The sequence below is a fragment of the Acomys minous genome (genome assembly GCF_964271855.1).
Source record: "Acomys minous genome assembly, chromosome: 6".
In the NCBI taxonomy this organism is placed as follows: Eukaryota; Metazoa; Chordata; class Mammalia; order Rodentia; family Muridae; genus Acomys; species Acomys minous.
The window spans coordinates 104,168,273-104,194,031 of NC_140487.1; the positions used below are offsets into that span (position 1 = coordinate 104,168,273).

The following is a 25,759-nucleotide window of genomic DNA, read 5'->3' on the forward strand; positions in this document are numbered from 1 at the left end:
TTGCTATGCAGCAGCCCCTGACTCTTCCTCCTTATGTAAATGTATTCAGACTGCTCCAACAAAATGGCGGCACTTCAGGCAGGGGGCTGAGACAGCAGACATTTGTTTCCTCGAAGTTCTGCAGGCCAGAAGGTATGATCAAGGTGCTCGCCGACTTGGTTTCTGCAGAGGGCTCAACCTGGCTTGCAGGCCTCCTGTTGATCCTGCCCTCCTTCCTCCAGCCTCACCTCTCCGCACACAGAGGAGTCAAGACAGCTTCCTCCTGTTCCTCCTGCTCTCCCTCCTCTTGTGAGGACACCATATCTCTCCTGTCAGGACTCCTTTTTAGGACCTCATTTTACATTAACTACCACCCTAACAGGCCTGCGCCCTAATAAAGTCTCGGGGGCTTCCACATAGGCTTTTACAAAGGATAGCATTTACTCTGTATAATCGATAAAGAGCTTTTAAAATTATTTTGGTTTTAAGTTTCTGCCAACACTTCAAAATCCTTTGGTCCAAGCATCCAAGGTCCCAGCACTAGAAACACAGAGAGCAGGTTCCGCTGCACAGCACCTCACAAGGAAAGAGCCACATTGTGGTGCGTTGTGTTGTGATCAACCTGGGCTACTTGGAAGGTTGCCTCAGCCATGTGGAGTGAGGCTAGACCACAAGAGCTTACTGTTGTAAGGTGATGAAAAGGCTACCCAGAGGGTTCTTCCTCAATGCTCAGACAGTCCCTTGGTTCCGTTTTGAACTTGAAGGTTGGGGTAGAAGGACATCTGAATGAGGTTTGTGAATTCACTGAAGAATAGCTCGTGTCCCTCTCATTAAAGCCAAGCCTCACCACTATGTGGAGGTTAGTGATTCCATAGTGGCCCCTCCACCACGTGTCAAAGAAGAGCTTGCTTCAATCTGGGCTCCTGGAGCCAGGCCCTCTGAAGAGAAGACCTTTCAAAGCAAGAAGTTGCCTTTAGCATCTCTGCAGATCTTGGATAAGATTCCAGCTGTGGCTAAGGAAAAGCAGAAGAGCTGAGAGGAAGGATAAGCTCTCTCTGGAAGCTGGCCCCCTTCTCTATAGGTCTCAAAGGTCCCCAGAGTCCTGGTGCCAGGTGGGAGGGGAGCCAGACAACGTGAGCACCCCCTGCACCAAGGAGGGTGTAAGCTGGAGTCTCAAAGCTGAAGGTGAGGAAGTGAAGTGACCTCCTGCTGACAAATGGGACTGTGCATACTGTCAAACCTGTTCCGGGAAATGGCCCCTGGGGGAGCTACCCCAGGCTATCTCCTTCAGTAGAAAAGCCCAGCAGTATGTTTTAAGAGGTGGCCATCCGTTTGGCCATTTGGACGTCTTCTGCTGCCGAGGATGCGGAAAAACCGGAATACAGGGATGTGTGGCTGGAAGGGTGGCCAGAGTACTAGGGAAAGCTGAGGAAAAAGTCACTAACTGGAATGTCAGGGGTGTTTTCCCAATGGAGAAGGTTGAGCAGGATCTTAAGGGTCAGTATGTAGGAAGGAGCTCAGAGTGAGCCCGCACAAAGGCACTGAGGCTTGGAACAGCCTCTGAGAATGCAAGTAACTCCTCAAGCCTGGATCAGGTGCTGAAGGAAAGGCTAACAGGATCCACCTCAGGAGGCACCCAGGAGCTCAGCCCAAGGTTTAGGTTTTATCTTGAAGCAAAGGAACGTGAAACTCAATGCATTAAGGCCACCGCTAGTCTATCCTGGGCCGGTCACTGAGCAAACGAATCCCACTCTATAAACAATCCATTACATTTTCTTGATTGCATAATGAATTAGGTTTGAACAGACCTACCAGATGGGTGAGGAAGCTGGGGTACAGCTACTTTAAAGGTTGGAAAAGGCCAGCGCACATGGCCAGTAAGTGGCAGAACACAGCTTTAACCAGTGTCCTTGCAGTTGTAGTTGTGGGACTGTCTGCTACTGACTGTAAAGGTACACATGGGAGCGACTGGGATTGGTACTGTAGGGTAAGCAGGGAAGGGCAAGTCAGAAGAGCTTTGGAGCCAGGGAGCTTTGACAAGATTCCAGGGCAGCAGTGGAGAGGAACAAAATGAATGACTGTTTGGTGCAAGCTTAGGCTAACGAGGAGCTTTAGAAGAAAATATACTGGCTGAGATGATGATTTGGCTTGGTAGAGCGCCTACCTTGCATGTACAAAAACCTGTGTTCCATCTCCGAAACCCATTTTTAAAAGGCCAAGCATAGTGGTGTGTGTTCATTTCCATAACCACAGCCCTGGGGCTTGCTGACCAGCCAGCCTGGACTAACTAGAGACTCTTTTAAAAGAAAAAAGGGGGGGGGGTGGCGGCTGGAGAGATGGCTCAGTGGTTAAGAACGCCACCTGCTCTTCCAGAGGTCCTGAGTTCAATTCTCAGCAACCACTTGGTGGCTCACAACCATCTGTAATGTGATCTGATGCCCTCTTCTGGCATACAGGTGTACTTGCAGGCAGAGCACTGTATACATAATAATAAATAAATCTTAAAGGAAAAAAAAAAGGTAGGTAGCTCAAGAGGATCACTTGAGGCTGTCCTCTTGTCACCATGTGTGCTTGTGAACATGCACATGCATATACACACACACACACACCCTCACCCATGCGTGCACACACATGAGCACCCTCGCATTCATATACATGCATGCCTTTGTACACATACAAACACAGAAAAAATACAAAAGGATGATCCTCCTTTTTGCAGGGCAAAAGAGGGACACAGACTGTGGAGTCCATGGATGCCCTAGGGTGCATAAATCTGGGTTCGAGAAAGAGAGAGGGGGCAGATGACACATGGGTAGGAATAGAAGCCTAAGGAAGGGGCATGATTGTGAAGTGAACTGAGAGACTGAGTGGACCTGGAAGCCATCCTAATGGGTGAAAGAGCCATAGGGCCCTGGGGAGGTAGGAGACTGAGATGGATAAGCAGGACTTCCCCAGTTAGGACATTCCTGGCAATGGCAGTGGTGACAGAGTGGAGCCTGCACATGGACCAGACAGCAGAGCTGGGGGCTAGGTGGGTGGAGGTGAAGCATTGGATGCTGAGGACAAAGATGCCTTGACTTGTAAAGAATAGAACATGGAGGAAGGAAAGATGGGTTGGGGGGGGGGCGTATTTTGACCTGGAGTCCATGCACAGGCCAGGGCAGAGCAAGCAGGGACTCTCAGAGTGGAGAGGTGAATATTTCTGTCCAGGCAATACAGATCTGAGTAGAGGACCATGGCTCCCTTTGCAAAGACCAGGCATGGTGACAGGTAGGGCCTGAGGCATGAGGACCAGGGCACGTGTCACTCAGCTGACTCCTTTGGAAGATCAATTACGCTTCCCAGGCAGCTGTGGCCCTGTGGGCGTGAGGGCCCTTCTTGGACTTGCAGCCTCTCCATAGCTCCTACTAGCTGTGCTCAGGAAGGGTCAGGAATATTCCAGGCCTGCAGAGAGGAGCTGTTATGGTCTGGGGATGGCCATGAGCCTGCTTTAGCATGATCACAGAAACCAAGAACCTGGAGGCTCCACAGTCTGCACTATGGAGACAAGAGCCTAGTCCCGAATGGGAGGCAGGCAGGGCATCCATCCCTTCCCAATAAACTATACATAAGTAATCCCACTACCTAGCATCCCAGGAGCTTGGTAGATACAGGGAAGGGGAGACAGGTGTGTGGTGTCCTTGGGCAATGGCAGGCCCACTCCGGGCATTTGGACCACAATATTCATCTTAATGCTAATATAATATCTGCTTACCATGGTATTCCCTGAATTGGCTCAGCATAAGAAATACCTAGTTGCGGGGGGTGGGGCGGCTGGAGAGATGGCTCAGCAGTTGAAAGCACTGACTGCTCTTCCAGAGGTCCTGAGTTCAATTCACAGCAACCACATGGTGACTCACAACCATCTATGATGTGATCTGCAGGGGTACAAGCAGACAGAGCATTGTAGGCATAATAAATAAATAAATCTGAAGAAGAAGGAGGAGGAGGAAGAAGAAGAGAAGAAGAAGAAATACCTAGTAGGGCTCAGAGTCCCAAGACCATTCCCTACAAAGAACACCTCAGGCAGCTCTGTGAACGCTTGGAGACTCTATATTAAGATGTTAAGGGGCACTCCAGTGACCCCACCAGCCTGGCTATGCTGGGGGAGGGGGGGGATTACTCCCACTGCCCACTCCCTAAGCCCCAATGGCAGACACCTTGAACTGTGGAAGATCTCATCAGATCACCTCAGAGGTGTGTCCCTGTGCCTTCTCTCTTCCTCCATGCTAAGGAGACACCAAGACCTTCTCTGCAAAGCCTACATCCTGCGACCATCCCCCATTCCTTCCTCTGCTTTCTCACCAGCACAGCGTTGTGTGCACAGTCCCTGCCCCTACCGCTGGCTCCCTAGTCTCCCTGAAAGCAAGACTAGTGAGGCTGCCGCTGCCTGTTTCTCCCACCATGGGCAGAACTGCTTGATGGAGAGATGCTTTTCCAGGTCTGGGTTGAGCTTGTCCAGGTCTAGGTTTCTCCTGCTCAAGAACATTGGAACACCGTTCTCAGGAGAGGCTGCCCTGCTCCGGTGCACTCTCTCTTTGCCACTATCAGAGACCCTTGCTTCACCAGCCCCTCCCCCCAGCCTGCGTCCCCACGCCAGTTTCTGCACTAGGTCTCTTTTGCTTCTCGTCCCCACTTCATGCTGAGTCATAGCTGCCCATCTACGTGACCATGAGGTCGGTCCAAACAGCCCCAGCCTCAGCGCACTATCCAGCAGAAGCCTCATGCACGTAGGCTGTTCTAGCCTCACCCACCCCTGCCTCCGTTGACCTTTCTGCCCTCTCCCTTACTCTGAACCCCTCACAGTATTTACTAACAGAGCCTATGCCCTCCCCTGCACTGCCAGCCCCTGTGCATCCTCTCCTCCCTACACGGATCCGGTCCTCTACCCCACCCTTTTCTCTCTTGCAGCTCCCCAGCGGTAGTGGCCTGCGTGCATCCTGGCGTTTGGATGCTATGCTAAGTTGTGGTGCGATGACTTAATGAGAAGCAGCTCGCGCCATGCGTGGCACATGGCAGGCACTAAGTAATCACGCCCCAGAAGATGCGTTTGTTTATCCATTTATCTAATGGGCTTAAATTGGATGTCTGAGCTGTATACAAATGTGGCTTCTGATTATGCCAGGTTCTCCCACTGAAGGTTCTCCTGCCTCACAAAGGGGTCTTGTGAGCTTGCGTGATCTGCAGGTTAGTTAATGAGTCATTATAGGATCCTGCACTTAAACAAAGGCCAAAATCGGAGGAGAGAAGAACAAAGGAAAGCATGGATACCCGGTGTGCTGGGGCCTGCTGGAAGGCAAGTCCCTGTGTGCTGAACCTGCCTCTTGATGTAATTAGCCCCTGCATCCTGGTCAGTACTCCGTGGTGTGGTTCATGTCCAACGGCAGCGGGAACCAGTGATGGGAATCATTTTATAACTCAAGGTTCTGCCCTTTAAAGCAATATTTTCCCATTATGGGTCTGGTAATCAGGCACTCCCTCTGTGGCGATGGCTTGGTAAGTAGTGTCCCTTGCCCCAGGTCTGACTGGAAGGCATTGATACAATGACCATATTTAGCCAGAGCTGTAGTCACTGCAGAGAGTGGCCAATCCTCCTGCAGGGCACATCATCTGCCTAGGGGTGCTTTCTGTGTGGCAAGCATTTGCCAAGCACCTGCTGGGACCCATCTGAGAGCCTGGAGCAGCTTAAGAGGGTAGGTAACCATCCCTGCCTTATGCACCTGACACCCTACTGGGGCGCTCCAAGGCGGTAGAGCACAGTGGTAGGAAATCTGTCTGGCAGTAGCGCTCTGCCATCAGGTCACATGAGCCTAGGCAAGCCACACCATCTCTCTCTGACTGGACCTTCCTCTATAAAATAAGAGCTCTCATGATTTTCACATGCACAGAACTGAATAATATGCTTAGAACACGGTTAACCTCATGGTCGACATTAGCTATTGTGGTAGAGAAATCTTCTAAGATGATTAAAGGCCATGCATAGACATCCCAGGAAATTTACAAGGCCAGGGCTCAGCAGTCTAGGACCTAGGGGCCGTCAAGCTCATCGCTTGCTTTATAACATTCAACCGGGAGACAGCCATGTCCACTGAAGCACCTACTGTGTGTGGCTGTGTCCATGCTACACAGGATAGGGCAGCATGAAGGAGAGTATGTGGTCCTCAATGGTATTTCAGATGTAACCCTTTACCAAAATGCTGGCCAATCTCTGTTCTAATACGTTAAGGGATTCCACAGTCTGGCAGTCCAGCCATGTTGGGAAAGCGCCACGCTACCGGATATTTTCTCAGCTTCCACATATGCCTGGAGTATGGACAGAGGTGGTGAGCCCTGGGGCAGAGACAGTTTCCAGGGGCACAGTGGGGAGAGTGGAAGGTGTGAACACATCCTGATGGCGTCCAGTCTTAGCTCCTTCTTTCATCACGATGACAGAGCAGAGACAGTCCCTCTTCAGGTCTCAGTTTGAGATGGGGCAGCACAGTATTGTGGGAAAGTATGGTAGCGTTTGGAGGAGCCAGGCATTTGGCCTTCTTGTACCTCAAAAGAGCACAGTTGAAACCGGAAGCAAGGCCAGACTGTGCACTTCAAGTCCCGCCCCCGCCCCCCCACCTCACCCCAGTGACCTACTTCAGTCAGGTTCCACATCCTCCTCCCAAAACAGTGCCACCAGCTGTTGACCAAGTGTTCCAACATGAGCCTGGGAAGGATGGTTTACATTCCAAAGGTCACCGTGATGAGGACACCCCAGAGCTCAGGTGGCCATACCAGCCTTGTGAGGGATCAAATGTGGAAGGGCTCTCCATAGGTAGTCTAGGATGTAACACTCCCAGAATCACTTTCCATAGCAGGGCTGTGCAGGGCAAGACATGGGGAGAAGATTCCAGCCTGAACAAGGAGTCATTTGATGATGATGCTAGCTAACAGCGAACATTCAGGAGTGGAAAGCCAGGAAGGAATGTCTCACACACCACACACACACACACACACACACACACACACACACACACACACACCACACACACACACACCTCACACACACACCACACACACACACACACACGCACACACACACCACACACACACACACACACACATACACACACACACACAAAGATACACACACATACTATTCATGTACACACAGATAGACAGACACACTCACAGATAAACACACACTATTCATGTACACACAGACACACACACACACACACACACACACACACGTGTCTGTTTCCACACTTCCGCTCTCCCTCCACTATGATGATTGTCGTAGCATCCATATCAATATCAGAACTCTAAACTGTTCATTCTCCAAATGCCAGCCGGGCTTCGTTTCCTCCAGGAAGCCCTGGGCTTCCTCCCAACCACGGTTCCCTCCTTTATCTATGTGGAAACTGACAGAGAAGCTCCAGAATGTTCTTCCCAGAGCTGCTCCCCTCTGTGAATGCCATCACCAAGCTGAGGGCTCTCTCTGCGAGGAGGTGTGGCTCCCCAGTGTGGGCAGCGTTAGTTTGCCTCTGTGATAAGTGAGGTAACAGCCGTAAGACTCCTTTGACCTCTAGGCCTCGGTGCTGGGCTGGCTGATTTGAACAGAGAAACCCAAAGAAGCCATCCAACTCAGTAGGGCAGACTAACCACAGGGGGTCTGTCCTCCTTGCCTTGTAGTGCCAACTGCTAAAGGGCAGCTTCTGCTTCCCTAGCAGATCAGTATTAGGATGGAAGAGACAAAAACAGACCATTGGTTCTGGGTAGCTACAGTTGGCCCCACCCACTGCCCAGATGCCCAAGCCAAAAACGGGTCGGCCATCCAGGATTTCTTTCTTTCCACCCCATGCCAGCCCCCACATCCACCCAGTCACACATCCCCAAATGTCAGCAGGGCCTGACCTCTCTGCCAAAGGCCACAACCCTCCTCACTACCCTGCTCACAGCTGCCAGTCAGTTCCACACCAGCAGCCAGACTGATGTCACCTCCCTCCCGAGAAAGGCCACATGGGTGGGGAGGGACTTTGAATTAAGCTCCAGGCAAACTCTGCAGTTCTGAACCTTCTGGAGTCACCTCAGTGCTCTGCAGGTCCATCCAGACAGCCTTCAGAGTGAGGCAGCTGGCACCCCTGCTGTCTGCCGACCTGTTGTCTGGCGTTTGTTCTGTAGTGTTCCATCTCTGGTATTGCTCAGATTCTGTGCGCTGGATTTCCTTTCTGAGCATCCCCTGTCTCCTTCAGCCACAGTTAAAGTCTTAGGTGGGTCCCACAAAGTCTTCAGAATCACCTTAGAGACCTTAGTCATGAGTAGCACCCCTTCCTCTCTCTACAATTTCCTTTCACTCTATGCCCCCCCACCTTTGTCCCTGTCCCTGGAGTATTAGTGTTACTTCTTGGAACCTCTATCTCAAGCAAGGCAGACACAGTACAGTATTCAAATGACACCCATGTATGACTGGGCCAGTGCTGTGTCAATGGAAGAACCCACCCTGGCCTGGTATATGGCAGCTGCTTGGTAAATATTTGAGGAAGACAGGACTAAGGCAAGCTAATAGAGAAAGAGGGCTCTTGTTGAAATCTTCTAAGAACATTCATTTAGTCGGCAAATAAACCAACAAAGAGTATGGAAAACAGTTGGTAGAGAAGAGGAAAAAAATACTTGGGAGGCTCCTTCAGTCCCCTGGGGCCGGAGCTATTCCACGTGTGACCTAATACTGCCACCAAGCCCGAGGGGATTTGTCCAGGAAAGCATGAAGAATGGGTTCCAGTCATCCTGTGGTCCGCCAGCTGTGCCTAGTGGCTCCTTGACACCTGCCAGAACTGGCCAGATGTGCCGCAAGCATCTTCAGAAACATCCGGGGGGCCCCAGGGACCATGTAGCCTATGGAGAAATAGTCATGTTCTTCAGGATGGCATGGGAAGTATGTGGAGGAAGGGACACACACACACACACACACACACACACACACACACACACACACACACACACACAAGACTCTGAGTATGTCAGGACACAGTGAGGCTCCTAGAGACTTCCCCACAGCTACTGCCATGTCCCTAACACTGTCCTCCCTCCTCTAGGTGATCAAGCTGGCCTTTGAAGAGTTCGATCTGGAGAGGGGCTATGACACCCTGACCGTCGGGGATGGTGGGCAGGATGGGGACCAGAAGACGGTCCTCTATATGTAAGTGAAATGCTGTGTCTGAATGGGGAATGGGGGACAGAGACAGGTTCATAGCGTCCACACTGCTCCCCAGACTGGGTGCCGTAGGGACAGTGTCCTGTGGTGCTCTTGTTGTCTGCAATAATCCATCTACCTCTCTCCACCCCAGCCAAGGGAAACAGACTTCATGGCGAAGTTGCATGAAGTGTTCAGATGAGCTATCTTGGACAAAGTCAAACAAAGGCTCCATGCCTATGTGCCTGGCTCTCCCTACGAGCCAATGGCATCTTTGAAACACCTTGTTTCTGTCACTTCACAGTACCTACTCTAGGTGACTTCTGTCCCTGGCAGTCTAACCTCTCATTGAGGCAACAGAGGTATTTTGGGGACCTTTCCACATGCCCAAAAGCTATCTGAGACATGGACAGTTTCACAGAAATAGTAACGTTTTCCAGGCCAAAGAAGTCTCACTGAGGGAACCATGATGCCAGGCTGGCCTGGACTTCCACTGGGATAGACCTTTGCTTTGGGGGACCATTCAGTACCCCTACACCTAATACTGTAACCCAACAAGGGGCCAGGAAATGGCTCTGTCTTGTCCATGACCGGATTGAGTGTAACACTGTCATAGTGGGCCTGGTTCCTTGGTTTCTCTTGGCCCTTGGCAGAGTGTAGACCTCTAAAGATCTCTCTCCCTACAGCCTGACAGGTACATCCGTCCCAGACCTCATCGTCAGCACCCACCATCAAATGTGGCTCCTCTTCCAGAGTGACAGCAGTGGCAGCTCCCTGGGATTCAAGGCTTCCTATGAAGGTAACTGCTTTCAAGGAGCCTGGCAGGGTCAGCCAGGGAGGAGGAGACTTGGGGTCTCCATCAGCAAGCATGAAGCCTGGGTTCCAATTCTGGGTCCTTCCCTGCCTCTCCTCAGACACATTATCTGACCCTTTTCTTTGTGTAGTGCGCCCCTCCCCCAGTTCCACTGTACCAGGCAGTTTTGAAGATTACCTGGGGCAGATCAGTTGCTGTGCAGGTTATCCTATGCTAACTCTGGACACGGGTTTCATTGCTAATTCATATCACATTTACAGATTGGCTGAGCCTCATGTGTTGTTGTTGTTGTTGTTGTTGTTGTTTTAATCTTTACACTGGGGCCACTGGCCTCCCAAGCTATCTTGTGACAAGTGAGTGATTGTGTTGAGCATGGGAGGACAGATAGCCACCATTGTTGATGGCCCAAGGGAGGTGCAGACAGCGGTCTTCATTCCTTTCAGGAACTGACTTTAAAGAAATGGCATGTTCTGTGGTCCATGAGGTATGCCCGTTATCACCCTCATAAACTTCCAAATCTCCTGTTGGTCAAAAGACAGGCCCCCAAAGAAGGCAGGCAGAGTCACATTGTGAGCAGTTATGCCCTTTCAGGTATCAGACCCAGGCCTTGCCCCAGGTAGTCTCATTGTAAAAGTGAGACACAACCAACGGGAGCAGGATCTTCCTGGGGAAGTGGGTACCAAGTCCTAAAAATGATCCAGGAGCTATTAGAGAGATGGGTCAGGACACAGAGGGGAGAAAAGTATGTCCTCAGGGTGGCTCCCAGACCTGCTACTTACCTGATGCACCAAAAGTTCCTCATACCAGGACCTGTTGTGTTTCTATGCTGGGCACACAAGAAATGCTAGGAATCCTGAAAAAGGGATCCAAACCAAGGACACAAACCTCAGTCACAGAACAGTCTGTAGAGATGATGATTTTTGAGAGGGGGCGGGGAGAGGAGACTGGGCAATGGCAGGGGGAGAGTCCAGCCTGGTGCTGTAGGTCTGTGATCTCAACTACTTTGGAGGCTGAGACAGGAGGACCACACATTCAAAGCCTGCTGGGGCTACAAGTGAATTCTAGAACAGCCTAGACAACTCAGTGAGATGCCGTTTCAAAACTAAAACCTGAAAGGTTGGGCTGGAGAGATCCCTCAGCAGTTCAGAGTGCTTACTGCCCTTAGATGATACTTCAAGGGCCCCATTCCCAGCATCCATCTGGAGGCTCATAACCTTCCTTTGACTCCAGTTCTGGGCGGGGTCTGGCACCCTCTTCTGGTCTCTGTGCGAACCGGCCGTGCGTGTTGTACACATATCATTACAGCGATATGGTAGAGTATCGACTCAGCATGTGATAGGCCCTGGATTCCACCCTCAGTATTGGGAAGATGGAAGGATGGCAGGAATCAGAGCAGCAAGGAGTGCCCGAAGGAGCGCACAGGATGTTACGCCCTGGGGCCACTCAGAACACCCCAGTAGCTATGTGATGGAAAGAGCCCCAGGCAGGAAGCCAGGAGATCCTGATGCAGGGCCCAGCTCTGTCACTCCCTGCTGTGAAAACTCTCTGCCGTGAATGTTCATCAGTGAATGTCCCCATCCACTGGGAGGAAATGACCCCTGATATCTGCGAGTCCTTAACCAGTTCATGTTTGGCCTGAGGCTTGGATAGGACACAAATACCTTGAGCCTAAGATAACACTAGTTGGCAGACAGAACAGTCTAGAGCAGGGAGCACTACTGGCTAAAGTAGTCAGTGAAATAATAATGAGTATAAACGTGGCTGTTAGGTTGGAACCCAGGCACTTCTCATGCCTTCTCCTAGCCTGATCAGCCATTGGAGAGAAGAGCTTAGCGACGAAGGGCCCCAGCTTTGGAGGGATTTAAGCCAATTCCCACGAGAAGTGTTTGTGACCCTCTAATGCTTATATGGCGGCGGGGGAGGTGGACTCAGGAGACTTGAGAGCTGTGTTCAAGTATTTGAAGGTCAGTCACACAGGAAGAAGAGATAAGATCAGTTTGAGGTAATTTTACGGAAATAGAAAGGGGAATGGCACTGCTAAGAGCCCTACTGTGTGCCAACAGCCTTAAGTTTGTCATCTCAGAAGGGTCTAGTGTTGTCATGGACAGACTTGGTGCAGCCCCAGGGACCATCAGAGTGGGGTAGGGAAATAGCACAGACCTGTCTTTCTTTCTTTCTTTCTTTCTTTCTTTCTTTCTTTCTTTCTTTCTTTCTTCCTTCCTCCTCCTCCTCCTCCTCGTCTTCTTCTTCTTCTTCTTCTTCTTCTTCTTCTTCTTCTTCTTCTCCTTCTCCTTCTCCTTCTCCTTCTCCTTCTCCTTCTCCTTCTCCTTCTTCTTTGCTTTTGTTGCTGTTTCATTTCTTTCCCCCTTCTCTTTTACTCCTGATAAGTAACATTCCACTTAAGAAAAGATTCATAACTAAATACCATGGAAAAAAACCACTTCATCTCACCCAACCCCTGAGAGGCACAGAGGTGTTAAGTAGCCTGCCTGGGGTCACACAGAAGTGGCAGAGCTGGGATTTGAGCCCATATCTCTCTAGCTTCAAAGCACGTGGTTTTCCTCCTATACCGACAGCTTCCCAAAGCTACTGAATTTTAATCCCTTATAAAATCTTTATAGAAGCCAAAACTTTACCCCAATCAGACACACCATATATCAGAAGCCTGGAGTCCAGGTCGCTGGGGGGCGGGGGAGAGGAGGGGGGCGCGGAGGTGTGTTAGTCAGTTCCGGTTTCTGTTTCAGTCATCCAGAATTGATTAAACACCCTGGTCTGCAGCCAGTTTAGTGCTGGGTGCTTCAACCATAGTGGTGAGCCTCCTTCCTGGCCGTGGTCTGAGCACACCTGTGTGGATGTCTGTCACAGACTCGTACCATCAGGACCCATGAGTGATTCTGCAGGACAGTCTGTGTGTCGAGGGGCCTCTCCAACCTTCCCGCCTGGGTCAGATTGTGTGTACGGCAGGGCCTGGGATGAGCAAAAGACTCCGGAATTGGATCAGACCTGGTAAATCTCAGCCTGGTTCCTGAACCATGACCCTGAGAACACCACGTGGTGTCTAAGAGCCTCAGTCTTCCCACTTACAGGGCAGATAACGATGCTGGCCTCAGAGCTGTTATGAATGTGAAATGCTATCTCAGAAAATTCACCACTGTTCCCTCCACCCCTATTGCTCAGGTTCTGGTCCTCTGGGCCAGACCTGCATCTGTCTTCTATGGCCCAGGTTTGCTCATGGAGCTTGGTGTTAAGGACTCACCTCATTCTACAGTTCTGTTACCCTTTTACTCTCCAGGCTGGATGGAAAAATGGGAAGAGGCTCACTGTGGTCAGTATGGGAGGTGGCTTGTGGGGGGAGCTAATCAGAGCTCTCACTGTCCTGTCAGAACACCCGGCATATACAGCTTCCAAGATGAAGGGTGGTTTCAGAGCATTCAGGGTCCCAGGCTTCATTGATTCTAGACCTGAGGAAGCCAGAACCCTGTGGGAGGGGGAGGGGATGACAAAAACTGTTCACTTCACAGTGGACAGAAAGCAGGGAGACTGGAACAGAACAGGAGTAAGATGACCCTAAGGGCCCACATCCACGGACCTACTTCCTTCACCAAGAAACACCTCCCAAGGTTTCCAGTACCTTCCAAAATAGAGGCTGGGGACCGAACTTTCTATACAGGAGCCCTTAAAGGGACATTCCATACCTAATCTGCATAAGAAGGGCACAGAGGGACAGAAGCCCACTCACAGGATGTCATGGGGGAATCATGAAGCCTTTGAACTTGGTCCAACGGGAAAGAGCCTGGGAACGGTTCAGTCAACAGGACCCACATTTCCGCCTGTCTTCTCTCTACTACCCGGATGTCATATTTGACCTGTCATCCTTAAACCTCCGCTGATATCAAAGGAAGGTAGCCTGAGTCCCCAGATGTGGTTCCACTGCCCGGTCCTGGTCCTCCAACACATTTGGTTGTCCCTTCCCACTGGCGGTGTGCTGCCCCCCCCCAGTACCCCACTGCTACTTCTTAGGCTCTGTCCTAGCAGTTGGTCACACTGACTCCCCATCTTTATTGAAACTAAACTCTACAAACTCCCCATCTGTTCCCTCCCTCGGCCCTATTATTACTCTTGTCGGTGGCGTCCCCCGCCCTGACGCCTCAAACCAACCCACCCACTCATACAACTCAGCCAAGGACCCCACCACAAAGAACCACAGACTACCAGGTGTATTTGCTTTCTCATAGATCTGGGGCTAGAAGTGGATGGCCAGATGGCCAAGGCTTTGGACCACTTAGTGTCTAGGGAGCGCTTTCTTCCTGACTCACAGGCAGCCGCCTTCTCCCCATGTCCTCACGCAGCCTTTCCTTGGAGAAAACATGAGCTCTCTTCTAGACAGACAGAAGTCTTATCAGGCCAGCCCCCTCTTCTCACCTCATTCAGCTTTAATAACTTCCACAGAGACCCAACTTGAATAACTCTCACACTGGAATCTGAAAGCATCCGTACACAAGTCGGAAAGCATAAATGCCCGGTTCATATTATCACCCCAAAATAGGTTCCCCCCCCATATCCAGCCTTTCTCCCACCATCCCGGTACCTCGCCTATGCCCCAGGGATGGTGAGCAGCACGCCCGTCCATCACCAGACCTCATCTCAGCCCCCTCGCTTCCCTGTATCTACTCAGTTCCCAGATCCCTACACCTCTCCCTCCCCATGTCAGCATCCCACCCTGATGACTGCGGTCCAGACCCCCACAATCCTCTGTTGCTGTTATTGCTCACAGCACAGGCTTCCCACCCAGCACCCTTCCCTCTCCATCTGCCACATGGCACACAGTGATCTTCCAGGCTCCAAGTCTGGCATAGTGTTCTTCTACTTGAGGGAGGGAAAGGAAAAAAAAAAAAGACTTGAGTGACAGCTTCTCAGCTTCTCATTGACTTCAGTAGGAAGTGCCAAGTCTTCCACATAGCATGCCAGGTTCTTCCACATAGCATCCCTGAATCACATTCTGGCTCCTGGGATGCAAGGCAGAGACCACAGCTTCTCCCCTGCCCTTTCACACCCACCCCGCTCCCCCACCCCGTCTATAGCATGTGCTCAGAAAAGCTTTGGAGAATTCAGTTCTGACGCATTTACCCCACCACATTCAGAGAGCTTCCTCGGAACATCCTGACTCCCTCTTCCTCCCCATTACCACATGCTGCTCAGATGCCAAGAGTCATACAGTCTTCATTGTCCCTTGGGCTTTAGGGGTTGGACAATCCTAGTTTACAATGAGATCCAGGCACCGGGATCCAGTCTCTTCTTGGTCAACCTGACTTTCCTTGCCCATGAAGACACAGGTCACTAGTTGAATCACCAGGGCTCTCAAAGATTTGGTACACTGAAGCATCCAGCGTGGGACCTGGCATTCAGGAGTCACTGGATTGAAAGCCTGTTCTCTCTTCCTTCCTCATCAGGCCCGTGACTATTCCACCCTGCATCACTGCTCAAAGCATCCTTGATTATTACATATGCACCCATATTGGCCTTCCACTGCCTCCAGCTTCAGAGAAATCCCACGCTGCACAGATAACCTGGCCAAGGCACGGGAAGGCTAGCCTGATGTGGATGCCCTGAAGGGATGTCAGCAGGCATTTGAACACAGGGACTACATCCATCATTTCTACTGCTCCTTCTGGACATAGCTGGCCCCTTTGGCCCATCCCTGAGGGCAGCATTGCTACTCTAGGGCAGGCAGACAGTTCTGTAGCCTCCCCACATTAAGAGTTCCTTCCTAACCCAGGCCAGGAGAGACAGCTGAGGCAGTAACGTATTTTCAGGACAAGCATGAGGACCTAAATTTGGTCCCCAGAACCCCACATGAAAGAGCCAGGCATGGTGGTACCCAGTTGTAATACCAAAGCTGGGAAGGAAGAAATGGGTGTTTCCCCAGGATCAGGCAGCCTAGCACAATCAACACAGCCCAAGCAAAAGGGAAAAGACCCCACCTCAAAAAGCAAAACGAAGGCTGGAGAGATGGCTCAGAGGTTAAAAGCACTGACTGCTCTTCCAAAGGTCATGAGTTCAATTCCCAGCAACCACATGGTGGCTCACAACCATCTATAACGAAATCTGGTACTCTCTATTAGCCTGCAGGCAGAATGCTGTATACATAATAAATAAATCTTAAAAAAAAAAAAGCAAGACAAAGCAACTCTAGAGACCGACTTCCGCCCTCCACACTCGCACACATGCATGTCCAACACATGCACACACAACACAAGAAAAAGAATTTCTCTTCCATCATTAAGCTTAAGCCCTAGTAGGAATACTGGGGCATTTTCTCCTAGAAACTCTTCTTGCTCTGCTTGTCATCGTTCCAGCTTGAGTATAGGAAGGGGGCTCGGGATCTGTCAATACAGGAGCCCCCTGAGCCTTAAAATATGGCTTCCCTCCATGGGGGCGCCAGCTGTGGGAAACACATTCACAGTTGCGATTGCTTTGCTTCCCAGTAGAACCAGAAATATTTAAGGAACAGGCAATTAGCACTTACCAGAAACATTATAAAATTACACAGAACTCGCTAACAAGTTCTCCCATCATTCTGGATGTCTCTTTGCATCCTCACTGCAGCCTGGGATCTGGCAGCCTGATGCTCAATCTGAGAGGCTGACCCAGGGGAGGAGGACGTATGGGACCTCTGCTCCTGGGGAGATGGAGGTGCAGAGAGGTGAGGATCATCCAGGAAGGATGCTCAACAGCCTAGGGAATTGTGACAGAAATGAGGTCATCTGTGACTCATGTCCCTAAGACCTTATGATGTGTTAGAGACGCTATTCGGGACACTGGGGGGCCGTGGCAAGAGGCCTATCTCTGCCATCACCCAATTTGTAGTCTGATTTCACAAGCATGGAGTCAGTGCTAGGAGATGGGGAAATCAAAAGACGTGGCCTCCGACCCCGCTTGAGGGCACCGGGGAAGTGAGGAGAAGTTCTTAGGGGACCCCCCAATGCCAGAGGCTGAGACTACCTTAAAGGACCCAGAAGAGGGGGTGTCAGAGTCGCCTGAGAGAAGGAATATATAGGTTAGGAAAGATGGCTTGTTGGAAGGCTGGGAGGCTGAGGGCATGGCTCCCTAGACAGGTGCTGCCATCCAGTAATGAGGAGCTGAGCTAGGATACCCAGCCCCATGTGAAAGGTGGGCACAGCAGTATAGATGAACATCTATTCTCCTAACACTGAGGAGGCAGAGACAGGTGGGCCCCTGCCCACCAGCTAGCCTTGTTGAACCAGCAAGCTTCAGGTTGAGTGAGAGACCCTGTCTCAGAAAATATGTCGGTTAATAGTTGCCGAAGACACCTGGTATCAAACTCTGGCCTACACACAAGTGCTCACACATGCACGCCTGCACACAAGGGCATGCACAGGACCACATACATGTATACCCACATGCACACACATGAAGATGCACATTCATGCATTTTACACACGCACACACATACACACAGCACTTTTAAATTTTAAATCTCTGCCGGAATCGGGTTTGGGAGCGAGTAGGGAGAAGATGCCAAGACTGCCTCTGAGGGCAAGGCTCATGTCTCCTTCTCTGGCACCTAACTGGAGATGGGCACCGGAGTACTTCCTGAAAGAGGCAGCGTCGGCCCAGGCTTAAAAAGAAGCCAAGGGTAATGGCCCAGTAGGATCAACTCCACTCCCTTTAAGGCCGTCATTGGTCCTGATGTCACCAGACGTTAGGTGTGTGACCAGCAGCTTCTCACCTGCTATTCTCAGGGAAGGCACCCTTACATGTTACCTGGTATCCCCCAAGCTCCTCTTTCCATCACTTAGTGATGCTGCTCTGGGCCCTGGCCCCATCAGAAGCAGGATGCCTGCATTTCAGAGATGCTGCCTGGATCTCCGAGACCGGAGCCAAATATAACACCAGAAGTGTGGGTCACTGGGGCAGCAGGGCACAAAAGGAGCTCCTGAGTTGGCCCGCTGAGTCTAAGCAGGCCCAGATTGGATGTACTTGGACTGACACTGGAAGATGGTTCTGTCTGGATGGCAAGCCGCGGGTGTTCGTTTTAGAAAGAGCAGACAGCAGGTGCCCAGTTCCTGCGTGGGCGAGCTGGCAGGGCTCGCAAACAACAGAGACCATGATAACAATGAGGAAGTGCCACCTCGTTGCTGGATCTGAGCCACGTTCCAGGCATCTTGGCCATCAGCTCATACCCACATAAGCTCGTTTAGCCCTCACAGTGACCCTGCTCATTAGAGCTGTTATTACAAGCTCCATGTTATGCAAAACAAAAAACTAAAGGTCAGATAGAATTGGCAGTGTGGGGGAAGTTAGACAGTTCGGTGGATAAAGCACTTCCCTTGCAAGCATTACGACCTGAGTTCAAATCCCTGTAACCCACGCAAAGCTGGACACAGTAGCACATGTCTATGATCCAAGCATTTCTGTGCCAAGATGGGAGGCATAAACGAAATATTTTTTTTAGAAGTTCACAGGCCCACGAGCCTGATGTATGAAGTGGACAAAGAGACTGTTTCAAACAAGGTGAAAAGAGAGGACCACCACCCGAGCTTGTCCTGTGACTTCCACGCATGTGCCATGGCATGCATATTCCCACATAAACACACTGATTTTTTTTAAAATAACAATGTGATCCAGGCCTACTACATAGTATCAAAAACCAGGATTCAGGTCCAAGATGCTGTGGCCCCACAGCCATCATGAGACTATGTCACCTCCCCACAAATCACCCTGTTTCCCTACATGCAAATTCCAAGGTGAGTGCTGGCCAAAGATAAGACCGAGGGTAGAGGGGAGACAAGAGCCCCACATGTGCAGAAGTAGGGGCTTAGCTTGAAGACTTTAGGTAGCTGTGGGAAAACTGAGCAGGAGACCATATGACCTAAGAATAAGTTTTCAATGATCTTGTACCACATCAAAGAATATGGCATAGAGAAGAGAGGCAGAGGGCCACCAGCCAGCTACTGCCATCCAGACTGGGAGGTTATGAGGCCTGAATTAAGACAGAAAAATTAGAGAGACAGGATGTCGGGCTGTTTAGAAGAGCAGCTGAGAGGGGTCCTGTTGGAGCAAGAGGGGAGGGGAGAGTCTACAGGAAGCCTTCCCACACACATCTGGCTGTGAGTACTCCTAGCACAGGGGTCAGAGGTCAGGCAGCTCCAGATCCTCAGTGCCTACCGCACCTGGCATTTGGCGCCGCGTCCGCGCATTAAACATATGGTCTATCTCGCGCATCGCACCAAACATCTACTGTACTTCCGGCAGAGTGCTAGGTATACAGAGGTCCATGATGCCGAAGCTTGTCGGCTTTCACAGGACTTAACTCCAGGGGTGGGGCGACAAGGGGCAAGGAGACCATGAAGGTAAAAAGAAAGTTGTCCAGTTGGGAACTAAGCTAGCAAGGTGGTAGATGCCAGGTGGATAATATTGACCCCCCCCCCTTTTTTTATCGCACTGTTTTATCCCCAGTGTCTAACCTGTAGAATACTTCTTGAATGCATAGATGAGTGGCTACAAGGGGTACCTGGCACCTCAAAGGAAGAGAACAGTATGCAGGCAGAGAAAGGGGGTGGGTGACATCTAAGTGTGGTCTGCACAAAGCGTCTTGTATGGAAAGCACGAGAGGAGGTTCTAGCTTGGGTTGAGACACCATGAAGAAGTAAGCAGATATAACAACACTCTCTGGAGGGGTAGCAGAGAGCAGTCCAGGCTGAGCACCCCAACTCCCACCCCAGCTCCCTCCGGGTATTTCTTCTCAGAGCACATCAAAGGGCTCAGAATATATAGAGACACACGATACCAGCCCTTCTGTGCAGACATTGTCATAAAAGAGGATTCCAATTTAGTATGAGAAATTGAAAAGCCGGAGAATACGAGGAGAAACCTGAGTATCTAACACAGATGACAGGGCTAAAACAACCCAGCAGGGGGAAAGCAAATGAGGCAAGGCCAGTCCCCAAGGAATGCTGAGACACCTTACATGCCACATCTGAGGTCTCCTGGCTTGCTTCTGGTGGGCCAAAGGATCGGGGGAGGGGGGGGGGTAGCAGGATGCACATACTTACAAAGTGAAATTGAGTTAAACCAGATGATAGGAAAAATTGCAAGACTGATTTTTTTTCTCCAGGTCAAAATTGCATTTATCTATTTGTGATTCTGGGTGCTGAAATCAGCTGTGGTTGGTATCTGGCCAGAGGGGTCCTTTCCTCTAGGCAGAGGGGCCATGGGAAGCTTCTGTGAGCAAGCAGAGCCTCTGTTTCTATGTTCCCAGTTGAGCAAGGTGCTTGTGGAGAAGGCCCAGGATGGAAACTAGCCTCCAGATCCTCCCCCTGAATGGAACTAGCTCCCCAGTTATCAACTCCCACCATGTCCAATTCCTCATCGCTCCACGCCAGATCTGAGTGCTTCAGTGAGCCCACCCCTCTACACCTGGCCCTCTTTGCAAATGCTTCCTTACACTCATCTTCCTTAAGGCTGACATCACCATCGTCCACTTCCTCTGGGACAACAGCTCCTTCCCTCACACTTGGTGAGCACCACATTGGAGGAGGGTCATGAGCTCCTCGTCCCTCCCTTCTCCCACATGGCTTGCTCCTTGAACATCACACAGCCTCCAGTCCCCTGCTTCCTCAGCATCTCCGCTACCTCCCTCTCTCTTTACTCCAAGTCTTGATGTCTCCTTGTCTCTCAGATCTCGATCTCACTTCCTCCCAGAGGTGGACCTTGTCCTCTGGCCTTGCCGGTCACGCAAGCTGCTCTGAGGTCCTTTACCCTTTGGCTCTTTCTCTTGTTGGTCCCCTTGCTCCTACTGGCTATCTCTGTCTTGGCTCCGCCATCTCCCCCCTTAGCTCCTGCTCTCCTTCTTTCTATCCTTACCCTCTACTCCTGTCATAAAAGAAGATGCCAGTTTAGGATCATAAATCGAAAAGCCCAAGAAGAAGGGGGAGGGGGGAAGTGCTAACCCCGACTACCACTCAGCCACAGTGGTAGTAGAAGCCTCAGATCCAACTCACAATCAGTTCCACCATTGCCTTTCGTGTCTGTGTGAGCAAGGCAGGCGGCAGTGCTTTCAGGTGCTGTCCATGCAAGAGAGTGGGCTCCATCATTAGAAGGCCACAGGAATGTGGCTGTCCACTGAGCTTCTGTCTCCTGTTCTCTAGAGTGACCGCTCCAAAAGGTCTTGTCAGAATCCATTCTTGCTTCCTGTGACTAATGCCTCACTCTTTTTTTTTATTATTAATTTATTCTTGTTACATCTCAATGGTTATCCCATCCCTTGTATCCTCCCATTCTTCCCTCCCTCCCATTTTCCCCTTACTCCCCTCCCCTATGACTGTGCCTAAGGGGGACCTCCTCCCCCTGTATATGCTCATAGGGTATCAAGTCTCTTCTTGGTAACCTGCTATCTTTCCTCTGAGTGCCACCAGGCCTCCCCCTCCATGGGACATGGTCAAATATGAGGCACCAGAGTACGTGTGAAAGTCATACCCCACTCTCCACTCAACTGTGGAGAATGTCCTGTCCATTGGCTAGATCTGGGTAGGGGTTTGAAGTTTATGGCCTCTATTGTCCTTGGCTGGTGCCATAGTTTAAGCGGGAGCCCTGGGCCCAAATCTGCCTATCATAATGTTCTTCTTGTAGGTTTCTAGGACCCTCTGGATCCTTCTACTTTGCTATTCTCCCATGCTTCTCTCATCTAGAGTCCCAGTAGGATGTCCTCCCCTCTGTCCCAGTAGTAATGCCTCACTCTTACTAAAGACTTTGACCTCCTGCTGTCTACCTGAAAACCCACTGCTGCCCTGTCCTTGTTCACACCTGTCGCTAAGTTGTGTCTCTGCCCTGGTCACTAAGGCTGGCTGGCCTGCAGGCAGAGGGTCCCTGCTGCTTCTCCCTCTGGAGCCTCCAGATGCCCTTTGTCATGACTCCATAGCCTCTGACCCATTCCGTCTCCATCAGCATCCCCACTTCCTCTTGTTCTTCCCAGAAGTGTAACTATGGCCAAGCTCATTTCATATTTAGACTATTGTAACCTTCATCCAATGGTGGTTGCCTAAAGAGTTATGACCTAACCCTTCCTCTGTTCCCTCTCTGTCTAGAAATGCTTTCTTTGAAAGTTCTCTGCTCCTGCCGTAGGGCCATCTTCCCTCCCACTGGGTGCTGGCTCTCATGATACTGTTCCTCACAAAGTCAGCGGCGAGCCATTCTCATTTCCCATTGGGTGCTGGCTCTCATGACACTGTTTGCACAGCATCAGCAATGGGCCTTCCTCCCTTCCCATTGGGCACTGGCTCTCACAATACTGTCCTTCATAGCATCAGCAGTGGTCTCCTTTTAGTCCTCTGCTTTCTGCCCCACCTTTAAGTTCTCTGCCTATTGATCTCCTCGGCTCATCCTCCTCCAAGCTCTGTGGACCACACTCACCTTTGGGCTGTAGTCTACTCCACTACAGCTCCCCCCAAACCATGTCCATCGTGTCCCATTCTGGGGCGACATCTCTTCTCACCTGGCTTGGTTGGTCTCATACTTCTGGCTCCCGTATGAGTTACATCTTCAGATTTTGCACTTCTGACCTAAACTTGAGACTGAGCTGTTTCTTGGTGGCTGTTTTAAAGCTCAGCATACCCCTGAGACTCTTCATGCAGTCTCCTGTCTCCTGCGTTCTCATCTGAGTGGATCACACCCTCGTGGTCAGGCCAGACCTGGAGGTATGGTAGACCATGGACCCTTCCTTACTCCTGCATCCTTGTCCTTGGCACAGCCCATGGCTTCTTCCTCCTCCAGACCCTTCACATCTTCCTGGTTCGCTCCATCCCCTTTGCCTGGACCCAGTGTAGGATACCCTCCTGCCAGGTAAAGTAGGATCTGTTATCAGCTCCCATTACTGACCGCCTGAAGTCCAGCCTGGCACGTAGATCCTACACTCCCTTTCATGGGATGGCCCTGCCCATCAGAGCCGTTCCCAGCCTCATCTCTTGCCACCTTGCAGAAAGTGCTTAAAGAACTTGCAAAGGGCAGGTGCCCAAGAAGTGAGGACCCTGGAGGCAGGCCACTGTCTCTGGGTCTCAGATCCACCACTTCTGAGGCCTGTGGCTTTGTGCAGTCTCATATGCCTGTTTCTTCCCCTTAAAATCAGAGAAAAGAGTATCTTCCATTAGAGACACTATAAGGGGGACATGAGTTAATTTATAAAACGCTCTCTGTGGCCACTGGCTGGAGTCAGTGTGCAAGTCAGTACTTCCATAAGTGAGAGCTGGTTTTAACAATAATGACTCTGTTGTTTTGGTCACAGGTGTATTATAGACCATACAATCCTGCATCTGGGGCCTAGCCTGGCTTCTTCCCTCCAGGGAGCTCTGCCTCTCCATCTCACTGCCAGGCCTTTTACTGCTGCCTCCTCTGTGGTCTTAGGCCTCAGTACAGAAAGCACCTTCTCCAAACAGCTTTCTCTGACCCAAGGCTGGGCTCACAGCTTGAGAGACCGGGGTCCCAAACTCAAATTGTAGGATAAATGTCATTTAAGACGATATTTTTTTAAAATCAAGATTAGCATTCAAAAGTCATGGCTTTTTTTTTTTAATGAGTGTTTCAATTGAAGACGACAAGCTGAGATAACAGGACAAGGGTAAAAGGAGCAGGCAAGCCATCCAAGTGCAAGGTTGGCATCAGTATCGATTTTAAATGTTACATTTGATCATCACGATCTGCTTTTTTAAAAGAACACTATATTGCTTTGTGATTGAGCCGCCATCAGAATAAATTACAATGAAAGAATCTGCCTTACTGAGCCCTTGAGGCACTTAACGCTTTGTGTGCCTGGCTCTCTGCACCCTATTTCCAGCCCGAGACCCCATGCCATGTCCCCTCCTCTGGATGCTCCAAGTGGACAGACACTGTTTACACCTCCAGTGTCTGGCCCAGGCCCCAGCACACAGCCGGTGCTTACTATATGCCTGCCACCGCCTTGCTGATAGGGAGAAACTAGGCAGGTGTGGTTATGTACAGAGAGATTTGGCAACACAGCGAGGGCTGAGAAAAGCACCCCCCATCCCCAAACGCATGCTCTCTTGAGCCAGTCGAGCCTTGTATATTTTGTATGGCAGGACCTCTCTAGGGAGGTCTTAAATGTGGGCTCTGTCTTCAAAGACCGGGTCATGTTTACTGTCACTGCCCTGACAGTTCTTGCATCACAGAGAGCACGTTGAGGGACATAGAGAGAAGATGGGTTCTGCTGCTTATTTCCTCAGATCTCTTTGTCATGTGGGGTTCTTCTTCATGTTCTTTGTATTACTGGAGCTCTGGGGTCTGAAGCAAGCTCTCACTCCCTTGGACTGCTTCAGTATGGCCCAAATGCTATCCCTTAGCATTCACAAAGCCAGCTGCAGCAAAAGAGCATGCATGTAAGTTCAGCCTGTGTGTGTGTGTGTGTGTGTGTGTGTGTGTAGGATGAGACAGGAGACACTTGAGATTTGGGTGAGCTGACTTGTACTGAAGATTCCTTGGTGCTTGCACATGGTCATACTGATCTCATCTCTACATTCCAGGATCCCTGGAGTTTGACTTGGAACACACGCGCGCGCGCGCGCGCGCGCACACACACACACACACACACACACACACACACACACACACACGTTCTGCCTACTCTCCCCAGACAGCAAGAGGACCTGGCTTGGGGGATAATGTGACTGTGACACTCAGGAGCCTATGCATATGCAATTGATCTGATCCGCTCAGAGAAACAGCTCTTAACAAGAAGGGTTTTGCAGAATCACACAGCGACTTCTGGAAACCTTGGCTACTGACCCACAGGTCTCTCATCGGCTCCTTTCACCACTTGACACTTTCTCAATGACTTCCTGTCTCCTAGTAGGCCATCTTTCTCCCAAGATGGAGCTCCCCCACCAGCCCCTTCCCCTCCCCCCCCCCCCCCACAGAGCAGGGCAAAGGGCAACTCAAGGACCCCTAAAGATGCAGCCAGGACCTTACCTGAAACGCCTGGGTCCTGGCTGGCTCCCATCATGCCATGCTGTGTCAGCCCCACTCCTGAGGATGACTCACCAATTGGCTCAAGCAAACTTTAAGTGTACTTAATACATCGTTTGTTTCTTTTTATTATCTGCTACTGTCTCAAATTGAATCGACGAGAAAAAAAATCTTGAAAGTGCTTCTGTGTCAGAAGGCAGCTAGTATTGATTCCCACTTACCCTGGTCTGCAAGGAGGACAGGCTGCAGAGGGCCGCTGCTTCTCGCCTGTGCGCTCGCTCATTTGCTGTCCCTGCTCAGGCGGACTGTTCTTAAAATCTCCAGTGTTCACAGTCAGATGCAAAGCACAACTCAGGCAGGATGTCCCCAAATGTTGGGACATATTAGCTCCTTGAATAGGTCTGTGACAGAATACAATTAAAGGATGGAAGATTTATCTTGTTGGATTACGTCATGAGGAGAGTGCCCAACCTTGATCGGGCTCCATCCATGGGCACGGAGCTTGAGATACAGCTAGCTCATATCTTGACAGAGCAAGAGGCTAAGAGCTCGGGCCAAACAGAATCAGAAGCGATGCCCCTCAAGGCTCCCTCTCAGCAACCCGCTTCTGTTAGCTTTAACTAGGTTACTGTCCCAGAAGTTCCTCAGCGCCCCCCCCCAAAAAAAACAGTACTACCAAACAGGGACTCCCAAGAGTTCAAACACATGAGCCTGCGAGGGAAATTTCACATCTGAAAGTGGTAGGACCCACCTTTCATGAATGAAAATAT

The 25,759-nt window shown here is 50.7% G+C and overlaps 1 protein-coding gene across 3 annotated transcripts in view; it reads left to right on the forward strand.

Annotated features, from left to right (window-relative positions):
* The window catches only part of CSMD2 (CUB and Sushi multiple domains 2), a 573,432-nt gene that overhangs the window by 316,933 nt on the left and 230,740 nt on the right, over positions 1 to 25,759 (forward strand). For 2 of the 3 annotated variants that reach the window (XM_084784630.1, XM_084784631.1), the window contains exons 11-12: positions 9,084 to 9,187; positions 9,868 to 9,980. The exons of the other annotated variant lie outside the window; for it this stretch is intronic. In XM_084784630.1, coding sequence (XP_084640756.1) covers positions 9,084 to 9,187; positions 9,868 to 9,980 — 217 coding nt within the window. The remainder of the gene's footprint in view (positions 1 to 9,083; positions 9,188 to 9,867; positions 9,981 to 25,759) is intronic. 3 annotated transcript variants of the gene reach the window in all.